General features: G+C 38.2%; 1 protein-coding gene across 2 annotated transcripts in view; it reads left to right on the top strand.

Annotated features, from left to right (window-relative positions):
• SLC16A14 (solute carrier family 16 member 14) overlaps nt 1-6,654 on the top strand; it is a 30,020-nt gene extending 23,366 nt beyond the window's left edge. For both annotated transcript variants that reach the window (XM_036318837.1, XM_036318836.1), the window contains one exon: nt 3,948-6,654. In XM_036318837.1, the coding sequence (XP_036174730.1) occupies nt 3,948-4,099 (152 nt within the window). In that variant the 3' untranslated portion in view covers nt 4,100-6,654. The remainder of the gene's footprint in view (nt 1-3,947) is intronic.
• Nucleotides 6,655-12,773: the final 6,119 nt, after the last annotated feature.

Genomic DNA, 12,773 nt, shown 5'->3' with positions numbered 1-12,773 from the left:
TCCCACCGAACCAATGCACTAAGGAACACTGAACACATCACTGGCTAACCGCATTGTGTCTAAGTCATTGGCTTTCCTGGCCAAGAAGCCAACCCTGCGGTGAGATGCAAGCCCAGCCTTTATGCATTGTAGTTCAGAAGTGACTGGCAATATGAGCGACTCAATAACATTAAAATCTTGCTAGAAGTTTCAGGTGGGCTAGAAATTACTTAGCTGGATTTGCTACAAGGTAAATTACTGTTCACATCACCTTTTAAAAATGGGTTTGGAAATGAATGTGTTTTTCGTTTTGCAAAGCAGTTTCAGCTGGCATCAAAAATTCTGGTACAATTTAGTAGCAATCACACATTTCCATTAAGGAGAAGAATGTATAATCAAAGACATTGAACAGATATTTTCACCATGTCACTTAGCCGCATGAATTTCTTGGTCTAATTCATTTATAATATTGCTGGGCATTCAGTTCTTCTCCTTTAAAGATGTAATAGTAATAGATACTTTTCTAAATTTTTCCAGTGTAAAATGGAGCAAAACTCGGCCAACAGATTTGACTGACCAAGAAGCTACACATATTTCCTCCAATTGCTTGAAATATAACACCTAATAACAATTTGCAATGTTTTCCACCAAAAGCTGGGAAAACATTTAATAAGTAAGAAAAACAGCTGTCATTCATCATTTGACAAACTCAGATGAAAAGGAAATATAATTTTATAGCTAACCAGATTTTACTTTGAAGCTGTTGATTTGAATTGATGGTTGGATCCAAAGTTGCCAAGGATCCCAGGCTGCAAACCAAGGAACCAGGATTAGACCTGTAGGTAGAGATGGTTAAGGACAGCTTGTCTGAAACCTCTGGTTTCTGAAGAGTTTTGTCCACATTTGCTGGGTCAAAGCACGTGGTCAAGTACAGCATCTTGTGACTTGCTTTACATTTGACTCAGAACTGAGTTGAGTGCAAACTAGAGGTGCCAAAGAAAGATTAAAGGATCCAGAGTCATTTAAAAAGAAATCTTAAAGGTGATTGGAGAAACCTATGGGATTAATCCAACATAAAATTGGGGACTATTCCTCCAATTTGTATTGTTGTTTGGTGAAGTTGGGTGTACTTTTAAAAAAAGTAACTTTTAAATACTGGGGTCCCGGATTGTAAGAGGGCACAGGCCAGGCCAAGGGACCCCAGCGGTGCATAATCAGGGCTGGGGAGGGACGCAGGAAGTTGGTCAGCCAGAGAGGGACCACGGGAGGGCTCCAGGGCGTGGCTGGCCCATCTCACTCAGTCCCAATTGGGCCAGACCCCAGCAGCAAGCTAACCTACCAGTTGGAACGTCTGCCCCCTGGTGGTCAGTGCATATCATAGTGAGCGGTTGAGTGGCCTTAGTATATATCATTAGCATATTACGCTTTGATTGGTTGAACGGCTGACTGGTCGACCAGACACTTAGCATATTAGGCTTTTATTATATAAGATACTTAGCAGATGTTTTCTGTAGTCTGCAGAGACAAGAGGGGGCCTGGTGTGGTGGGAAGGAGGTGTGAGGATATTCCAAGGGTGATGGTGTTTATTATTATACCCTCCAGAAGGGGGAATAAATAGTACATGTACAGAGGAGGAGCCAAGATAAATGTGTTTGAAACTTCAAAATATTTAGTATGGCTTGTGCTCGTGGTCAGCTCAGGGCAGTAAGGGAGAGCGGTGGGAAGAACACATCAAAGAGCCTCGGAACTTAGATTAACCACTCACCCAAAAAGTAAATCATCTGAACTAAAAACAAATTAATTTTCCAGCCAGTTAGGATTTTGTCCTATTTTGAGGTCTGTGCTAAGCAGCAATGGTATTTCAGCAACTCCTTGCAGCTATCAGTGTTTGTTGTTTAGAGCCATCATTTTCTGTTCTGTCAGTTGATCATATGAAAAGTGAAGATTTAACTATTAAAATTACAAGGTCATCTTTCCTCTGGGATGAGTGGAGTATGAGGACCTCATTTACAGTTACTGATGTTTTTAAATGGCCGCTTATGGATAGTTCCGTTGTGTGTATACTCCACTTACATGTACAGACTTCTCTGCGTTATCTGCAAAGGACTCATTCATTGGTCATGATTCACAGTGGTCCATGGTGGCCAAGTGGTGACACTGAGCAGAAGTTTTTGTTTGTTCATTTGTTTTGTTTTGTTTTGTTCATATGTCAGTGCGCCTTTCTGATTTAGTTCTGAGGCAGAGTCATTATTTTCGGATTATATATCTAATCTTTTCTGTTCCTCTTGTCTCAAATTGGAGATTAAGACGATAGAGCATTTTACAAAGCCACGTGGAAAGAGTCTGATATTTTCTTTTTTTTTAATCAAATGACAAACTCAAAACTTGGTTAACTTTTATTTTTTAAAAAATATATTTTATTGATTTTTTTACAGAGAGGAAGGGAGAGAGATAGAGAGCTAGAAACATCGATGAGAGAGAAACATCGATCAGCTGCCTCCTGCACATCTCCCACTGGGGATGTGCCCGCAACCCAGGCACATGCCCGTGACCGGAATCGAACCCGGGACCCCTCCATCCACTGAGCCAAACCGGCTTCGGCAAAACTTGGTTAACTTTTAAAGTATATCCAGAATTCATAGCTTTGGGGTGGTTAAAAATTATAATTTTTAATGCTGTTAGTGTTTGTTTTTCTTTATGACTACCATGACTGATCCAGGCACATCCACTGTGCACTAGATACAGTAAACAACATGATGTGGAGAACTACCAGGAAGTCGGAGGTGCTGGCTCCTCCTTTAACAGTTACTTTCGTGTAGTTATTTGTTGGTGGGAGAAGGTTAAGTTGCATATGTGCATTCATTTGACAGTAATATATTTTTTTAAAACATATTTTGAAATGTGGCCATGAAATGCTGTGTTTGGTCATTAAATCACTTATATTTTTCTGATGCCTTTGCTAATTAATGCACTTGAAATGGAAAAGGCAAATGCTTGTGCTTACATTTTTACCATAAATAAAATTTTTGTGTGTGGCTTACTCCTCTGTTTGCATTGTTGGCTATGTGGGGACCATGGCATGTGACTGACTCTTAGAATTAATCACTGAAGAGAAAGAAACGTATTATAGTTTCTGAGACTCTTTTTCATGTTTAACATCTCTAAAATCAGAATGCATTTTACAAAGTCCTACAAATCATTGAGTCATATTTTAATTGACAAGGATATGTCTTTCTTATTGATACATAAGGTAGAAATAAATAATGTAATTCGTGGTATCTTAGAATCAATGAAATACTGTAGTATTTTATAGAGTGACCAGTAAAATTATTATCCCAAAGTATTAGATTACAATATTAGAGTATTATTTAAAAGGAACTGATAAAATTGGCGTTTAAGGCTATCTATTTGGCAACTTAAATTTTCGTAAGTATAAAGTTTTATAGCTGTAAATATGAATTTTGTAGAACCTGGGAAATGTAATTCTTTCTGAAATGGATGTTTACCCTCATACACTTCAGAATGACAGAAAGCCCAACTGACTTCTTGTAAGCCTCTTGATATACACTAGAAATTTCTTCAAAACTGTTTTTGAAGATTTTGGGAAAGATTTGTATTTATATTTGTAAAAAACCAAAATCATTAGATTCATTTTTTCATTGCTGGCTTTGTGCCTGCCTGAGAACTACCCCGAGGGTTATGAGCAGAAGAATTCTCCAGCATGGGTTCCGCAGGCTACTGTTATAGTGCCTTAAAAAGTGTCCCCAGGGCTTAGAAGATAAATGCACTCATCCCTAGGTACTGAGGACTTTGGTTCATACAGCCCAGACTTAAAAAGGGCTAGAGGAAAAGTTTTAGGCATTAAATGACATACACATATATTATAGACATATTTATAGTCACAATAAGTGCTTGCTTTGTGTTGTTGACTTTAATTTACACTGAATATATTCTTTTTTGTTTTGTAGGGTGGATCTACGACATCACACAAAAATATGATTTCTCCTTCTATATATGTGGTTTACTTTACCTGGTAGGAATCCTCTTTTTACTCATTCAACCATGTATTCAGATTATAGAACAATCCAGAAAGAAATGCATGGGTGGCACACAGGTGTAGTGTCACGTGATGTTTCATGTGAGATTTCCTTGTGGTTCTCACGCCTACCTCGCCTGGTCGCTGTGAGGAGCCAATGACATATCGTGGGAAAATGCTTTTGTACGGTCACTGGCACTGTCATTTGTAAATGCCATCGTCATGGCTTCATGTAAGAGCAGCACTGCCTTCCTCCACTTGGGGAGAAGCGATGAATGGTATTAAGGACTTCACGCATTGTAGGGGTGACAATGTCCTTCAAAGACAGCCTATTAGTAATTGGTAGAAATGTCCTCATAAAAACCGTTTTCTCTCGCCATCCACTGGGACTAGGGTTTTAGATACAGCTTTTTAAAACACTGAGACAAGGAATAAAAGCTTTTCAGCCCAGCTACTGGCAGACCTCATTATATTGCGCTTCACTTTATTGCTTTTCACAGATATCGTGTTTTTTACAAATCGAAGGCAAGACCCTCCACCAGCAAAAGGGTTGCAACTTGCTTTATTGTGACTCTCACTTTGCTGCAGTGGTCTGGAACCAAACCCGCAATATCTCTGAGGTCTGCCTGTACTGTGTAAAGTGACAATAAAATATCTAAATGCTTCTGGGAAGCTCACAGGTAAATGGGGTTCTAAGCACAAGACTATGACTAGGTTTCAGAAATTCATTGTTACAGGAAGCCATGGCTCTCTCACTGTAAAATAAATACAGGCTGTAATTTCAAAGGTAATACATATAGTACAATTAAAGAAAAAATGTCTATTTTTGTGAAAGAATTCTGCAGCTCGCGAGTACAATTTCTCAATCTTCCTCCAAGAAAAGCATTTGCCATCAGTCCTAATCCAGTAAGATCCAGTTATACACGGAATCTTAAGACAAAACCTAAGTAACCATTTCCTTAATGAAAGTTGTATTTGTACTCACAACTTCTGAATCAAGGGCTATGATTCAAGCACTTTAGTTCATATCATCCTCCTCTTTGTTTATGAGCACTATCTGGGGCCTATAAAAAATTTTTTCTGAGTTCCCATGCTCGGTAAATAAAATAGAGAACTAATTGCGGGTTGATATGAAGTTGGTGGTTAAATCATTTGTAAAATGTGTTACAAATCCAGAATACAAGACTGAGGTTGTAAGGGTAATAAACGGAACCGCCTTGGTGTGGGTGTCTGTGCACCTGACCTTGGAGTAGTGGTAGCAAACAGCCCCTCTCCAGTGGCTGAGCTATACACAGTTTAAAAACAGTCTCCTGAACTATTTCCTACAGAAGATAACTGTGATCCATGACATCAAATTCTCTTCTTTTATCTGAGAGCTCTATTTTTCTAAGCCAAAGATTTTTCAGATTGCAGAATGTTCTTCCCAGAATCATTTTGAAATTTCTGGCTGCCTTACTTGTTTACACATATTTTAGAACTGTTTAAATTTCTACTCACAATTTGCTCATCACACACAAAAATCCTCTAACATCATTGCCCAGTGTCTTGGGTCAAATTTATCTAGAGTAAGTACAGACCATTCTCAGTTATCCTTGGTAATTAGAGGCAGGAATGATACTAGTAATTAGAAACACAGAATGCTACCCCCTGCCTAATTTGGCTAGCGGTTTCAGCGTCTTACTCTATGAAACACTTCAGAGCTGTTGACATGTAATTGCATAGAGATAAGTTTCCTCTTTGTTTCATCTTCAGTATTTTCTGCCCTGATGACTAGTGGGAGGGGTTGCACAGTGAGAGGGGCCCCGAAAATAACAATAATAATAAAAGGCAGCTAATGAAAAGGAGAAACAAGAGCATGGCTAGTATACACACTCAATGTTACCTCCAATGATTCGAGAATTGCCTGTAAATTAGTTTAGTTAATAAATGGCATGGCACATTCCATTTTGTTCAACACAATGACCTATTTAGTACCATTACAGCTTTGGCTGCTGTTAACGAACTCAGCTCTCTATTTTGATAAATGTAATATGAAATGCTGAGGCAATGCGCGCGCGCGCTCGCTCTCTCTCTCTCTCTCTCTCTCTCTCTATCTATATATGACAAAATTAGGATGGTTAGATGGAAAAACGTGTTTTAAAACTGACCACAGAACTTCATTACTTTCATGTTCTGACAACACAAAATTAACAGGAGGCAGTGTTCAAGATTTTGAATGGTGCTCTAGCCAATGCATTTTGATGCTCACACTGCTGGTTATGCAATCATAAATATCAACTTTTATCCCATGACCCGGCTTCAGTATCATGTCTAAGTTAAACCTGCTCACCTTCAGTTTGTACCGTTGTTTGTTGACTGAGTGTTTTTATGGAAGTGGTGGTTTCTACCACACAGAAATTCTCATTTTACAAAAATAGGGTAAAATCTGCCTGCAATATTCACGTTGAGAACAGAATAATAGAGAATGCTATAAAGAATTATAGCACATGTATTATTTCATGTTTAAAATGTTATTTACAGTTCTTTGAAGATATTATAAAAGGTTAATTGTGTATTTGTGCTTCGTAGTTTTCCCCTCATGTATCCAAGTAATTTTAATTTATGTACAACTAAATAAATGTTGTCCTGTTTAAAGATGGTGAGTTTTTGTATAAAATCTCTAATTTTTTTACCTTAAAAGGAAAACTCCTAAAGTGTAACTGATGACTATCTGTTTGGTTTTTCCCCCTTGGAAGTTTTTATTAGGTGTGGTCATAAAACCACCTGGAGAGAATCACCCAGGGTGTCCAAAGGGCCAAGTCCAGCTATTAAATTTAAAATGCACACACCTCTTAATCTAAAGAATGCAGTTCTAAAATATTTTCCTACACATGGACAAAGACAGATGAACAAAATTTTTTTTATTATTTATTGTTTGTTATATGAAAGACCGTAAACATTTTTATTGTCCATCATTAGGGAACTGTTAAATAAAATATGATACTTAAGCAAATATTGTTTTAAAGATATATCCATATATAAAATAGAAAAATAATATCCAAGATAGATTGCCAAAAGAAATAAGCAAGATAATGTACTCGCAATTGTACTTTGTCAACAACAAAAGAAAGTTACTCACAGGGCCTCTATATGTGTGGAACATTTCTGGAAGGAGACACAAGAAAACATGAATAGTGGTCGGCTCTGGTGAGCAAAGTTTAGGGACTTGGGCAGGTCTGACTTTTTTCCTTATGCACATAATGCTCTTTCGATTTAAAACTTGTAGCCAATATTATTTTAAATGCAGATTCTTGAGGCTACTTAAAACCTAGTAAATTGGAATCTTAGGGGATGGGGCCAATAAATCTGCCTTTTAAATAAGCTTATCAGTCAATTCTTATGTGCACTAAGATTGGAGATACATCATCAACATATTTACAAGTAAAACATTCCAATCAACTTCAAATACTTGTCCTGACTCTCTCTCATCAATTGTTTGCTTTTATACAACATCCTGGCCAATTACTATATTTAGAGCACTCATAGTGTATAATATTTTTATTCTACTACATCTTTCTGCTTCCATGGTAGTTTTTCAATCAGCAAATGTAAATCGGGCTTCCATAAGAACAAGGCAGGCTGATGCCTGTGCCTGTGTCTAGCGAGCATGCAGAAGTAAGCTGCTGTTGCACAGAACTACAAGTGACAAAGTGATAACTAAGCTAAGGGAAAGTTGGTAACCTGTTCAGATGCAACTGTAATTAATAATATAACAGAATACATAGGGGTTCAGTAAGATGACTGAAGAACTATCATCAGTGTGTCTACTTTTCAACTGAAAAACAGACTACCAAGGCTAGACTAGGGGTCTCAAACTCTTGAGTCTCAGATCCCTTTTGTATTCCTAAAGCACAATGAAGACCCAAAGATACGTTGTTTTTGTAGACTGTATTTTATTGGTATTTACCATATTAGAAAGTGGAACAGAAAATGTTTCAATATGTATGTATTAACTTTAAAATAATAATAATGAGCCTGCTGTGTTAATATAAACCCATGTTTATGAAAAGTAACCATGTTTTCCCCAAAGATATTTAGTAAGAATAGTGGTATTGTTTTAAATTTTTACAAATTTCTTTAATCTCTGGCATAATAAAAGACAACTAGATTCTTATTTCTTCTGCATTCATTCTGTTGTAATGTGTAGTTTTGATTGACATATATGAAGAAAATTCAGCCTCATACTTGTATGTAGTTGGAAAGGGGTGGGATATTTAAGTCCTTCCAAATAATTGTGTGTGTGTTTTCAACAAGTATTTCTTAAAGGTTACTTGCAGTGTAGAATCCAATATAATATCAGTGAACTTTTTGTAAAATGTTACATTAAAATCTATTGATCTGTCACACACTTTGAATAGATCTTTACCTATTTGTGATTTTGTAACATAATGCTTAAGTCATTGGAAAATATTGGTTCACTGAGTTCTTAGATCTTCCAAATGTTTTCGTATTTCATACAATATTTTAAAACATCACTTGATTTTTGTGTAATTCCATTTATATGAAACTAGAGGCTCGGTGTACGAAATTCATGCACGGGGCGGGGGCGGGGGGTTTCCCTCAGCCCGGCCTGCACCCTCTCACAATCCAGGACCTCTTGGGGGATGTCCAACTGCCAATTTAGGCCTGATCCTGGGAGGGATCGGGCCTAAACTAGCAGTCAGACATCCTCTTTCAATCCCTCTTGCCTGCCTGCCTGCCTGATCGCCCCTAACCACTCTGCCTGCCTGCCTGATCATCCCTAATCACTCGCCTGCTTGCTTGATTACCCCTATCCACTCTGCCTGCCTGCCTGATCACCCCTAACTGCTCACCTGCCTGCCTGATCACCCCAACCACCTCTGCCTCGGCCCCCACCACCGCGGCTTCATCCGGAAGGACGTCTGGTCTAATTAGCATATTACACTTTTATTATTATAGATGTTCAGAATAGACAAATTCATAGAGAAAGTATATTAGTGGTTGTCAGAGGCCAAGAGGAGACAGGAATGGGGAGTGATTGCTAATGGGCATGGGGTATCTTTTGGGGGTGATGAAAATGTTCTGGAACTAGATAATGGTGATGATTGCACCAATTTGTGAATATATCTAAACCACTTTAAAGGGGTAAATTGTATGGTATGTGAATTATTTCTCAATTATTTCTCATGGAGGGTGATATACATTTTCCAAAATTCTAATTTCCTTTTGAAAGCTTAAATATTACCATTGGCAACAAGTACTGCAGTTATTTTCCTTGAAGTGACAGCCTCCTTTTCAGTAACGTGTCTGCCAAACAAACAAACATGGCACTTCATGAAAAAAGCAGTTCAGGCTGCACCTCAGGTACACGAGTGCTTATCATCAAGACCATTGGGCTTGGATTAGAAGCAGATGAGCTATGTGCATATGTACTCCCCATTTGCCACAAGGAATATTAAAAAGAAGATGTGGATTCAGGTAAAGACTGAATAGAATGCAGTGATTTTTACTGTTTCACCAGGACATCCTTAAGTAAATCTTGCCATTATTTGACTGCAAGCACATGGCAGTGAAAAACATGACCTCCAGAACATGTTGTCACTGCTTTGGCTCACACTAAGGCACCAGGGTTTGACCCACGGTTGCTTTTGCAACCATGAGAATGAATAATGGTATTCAGTATGTTGACTGTTCCAAGCATTCACGTGAGAGGAGTTTTGATTAGTTGGTGTGATAATGAATGCAAGAAAACGATGAATCCACACACATCTACTGACTTGTCTGTTTGGAAGACAAAAGTAAAGATCTGCAGATATTAACTCAGCCTCATGTCTTCAGCTAAATCTTTACTTTGATAAGACACTGAGTCATTAGAAAGTGATACCTCTGTGATGTCTTCTGCTGACACTCCACCCAGCACACACGCATTCAGCAGTGTCAGCTGCGGGCCTGTCTGCCTTTCTGCAGGCAATCCAGTGCAGTCTCTTACCCTACTGAGTACTTCAGTGCTTTTGCATTGCTGGTCTGAAAAGCTTTAATGACCAATTTTTGGCATTTAATGAGCTCATCACATCCACATTTAAAATATTCAATTCCTCTTTTCTGTAAACTCTGAATGATTGCTCTCAAAATGCCACACTTTAAGAGGTACTGAAAAGGTACAATTTTGACTTCAGAAAGTCAAGGAAAAGATACCTTTGAGTCATGTTTTGTTTTAAGATTTCAATGACAACTTTTTCAGCATCTTTAGGCTCAGATAGTGCAGTTATGGCTAAGAAAGCTAAACTCCCTTTTAAAAGCTCATGATCCACCCTTAAAAATAATAATGGTGTGGCTTATGTGACCTGGAGGTCTCCAACATCAAAATGTTCAGAGAGCAGCGAGGTGGGAGAAGAATGCTGATGCTGAACTGCAAAGATTGAGAAGCAGCAGCATTTGTTGCCAAAGAGTGGGGAGCTGAGCCATGGCGGGAGAGCAGAGACCACTGGCAGTGCACTAAGGGTATTACAAATGAACTGTGTGGACCAACAATCAGAAGCAGAGAGGGTCTGAGTGGCACTGAGAGCCTCTTCCATAGTCAGACAAGGTAGTGGAGGACAGTGGCAGGAAGAAGAGAGGACTGAGTCTGGGCAAGAACCAGCGAATCATATTCAATTCCTTTACTCAATCCTTTACTTAGATTTTTCTAAGAGCATATGAGCATCTTGAAGATGCTCCTTATTATTTAAATGAATTTAAGATACTTTATAGAAAAACGGACACTAATTTAGTTCATCGAAGCTTGGAATATTCTGGGAGTCTTGCTCTGTAGCTCCCAGACCTAGAGGTCCCATGTCTCAAGGGCAAACTCATGATATCCCATTGTGTAGATGATCTCACTTGAAAACAATAACAGGAAAGCTAAGACAATAATTGTATTTTGTAAAATGACAATATAGACATTTGTTTTTAACTGCGGATGCACATTTTTCTTTAGTATGGTGGTACCTTGTCTAGATAATGTTTTGCATCCAGTTAAAGATACACATTTCAAGTCGAAACCAACTGTTCAAAGTTGAAAAACCTGGACCCTCTCTCATAATATTTCTTAACACAAACTGGAGATAAAGGTCATTACCTTAAAACTCAGATCAAAAAACTATGCTGCACAAGTGTTTTATGTTTCCATTATTCTTCAGCATCTTGTCAGTTTATCTGGGGGAATAAATGAGGGCTGATGACCACCATGTAAAAGGAGCTTGGAAAACAATGACAAATGGTGACTCGTGATTTGTCCCTACCCCCGTCCCAAATCACAATCTCACCCAAATTCATGGGCCTACTCGGTAAAATAAAATATTTTGCATCCCATATTACCAAGGTTTAATGCACCTAATATGCCAAAAAAGCAGTAATAGAAATTGATATTAGGTAAAATATATTTATTTTTTTAGTTTATAAATTAAATATTCACATTTGTCATTAATAAATTGTTCTAACTTTAAAGCATATAAAACATAAAAAAATCAATATTTTACTTTGGTAGTTACAATGGTAAATGATAACAGTAGAAACACTTTTCACTGGAAAGATGAGAAAGAGCAAGATTATAAAATGCTGTGGCATTTCACTCTGAAGTGGTGTGTCATAAACAAAGCAGATTTATCCATCCCCATGAAAGCTGTCAATAGAGAGGCAAAGCATTGCCATATTTTCACTTGATGGCTTGTCATGAGGATCTAACAAGGAAAGGAGGAGGGGGGAGGGCAAATGTTTCCACCCCAGAGGATGCAGGATTTTAGGTTGATGATATTGTTCATGTTTTGGCAAAAATAATGATTGCCAGGTAATAAGGCACCCAAATTATTAAGGCAAATAATTATACCTTAATAATTTAGTAATCTATGTTTTAAACCTGTTCTTTAACAATGATCAACACATTAATAACATTTTAATTATTTACCTTTAGCATCTATTTTTATATTACAGTATTATATACAGATACTAAAAGTTTTCCAGTGGCCAAATGTGTGTTCTCACTGATTCCTGTTGAATCTACATTATGCACACCCATAAGCTTTTAGAATCTGTTAGTTGATAAAACACAATCCATGACATTTTTGAGCTGTTGACATTTTGCATCAATGCAACAAATGAGTTGTAATTTTATATTCATACAGTTATGTTGACATACCAAATTGTACATCCACATAAATGCTGCACACACATGGTACTGACCTGTGTTCTGTCACTGAAAACCTGGCCAAAAGTGAAGGAACTTCAGGGAGAAATACCAGTAGGCAGCAGGAGCCGTGCAGAAGCAGGTGTCCTCTGCCTGCCTGCCAGTCACCCTACACCTCACAGGACCACTCCTGAGCAGAGAACAAGGCCTGGGTCTCTCGCCAATTAAGGTTTTTGCTCTATGCTTGGACTAAATCCAGACATGACTTTGACAGGCTCCTCACCTGCAAGGCAGCAGCTGACATTTAATTTCACAGATGTCCCCGGGAATCTATGACCAAGTGTTAAGGGTATATGTGAATGGGGGTTAAAATCTGATTTGCTATTAACACAGGTTTAGTTAAAAAGAAAAAAAAAAAAAAAAAGCCCTCGCTAGTTTGCTCAGTGGATAGAGCATCGGCCTTCGGACCAAAGAGTCCTGAGTTCGATTCCAGTCAACTTGGTTGCAGGCTCCTCCCTGGCCCGGCCCAGATCGGGGTGCATGCAGGAGGCAACCAACCGAAGTGTTTCTTTCACATCAATGTTTCTTTTTGTCTTT

This window comes from Myotis myotis, unplaced genomic scaffold, assembly GCF_014108235.1.
Source record: "Myotis myotis isolate mMyoMyo1 unplaced genomic scaffold, mMyoMyo1.p scaffold_m19_p_8, whole genome shotgun sequence".
NCBI lineage: Eukaryota > Metazoa > Chordata > Mammalia > Chiroptera > Vespertilionidae > Myotis > Myotis myotis.
This window is presented reverse-complemented; position numbering and strand designations above follow the sequence as displayed.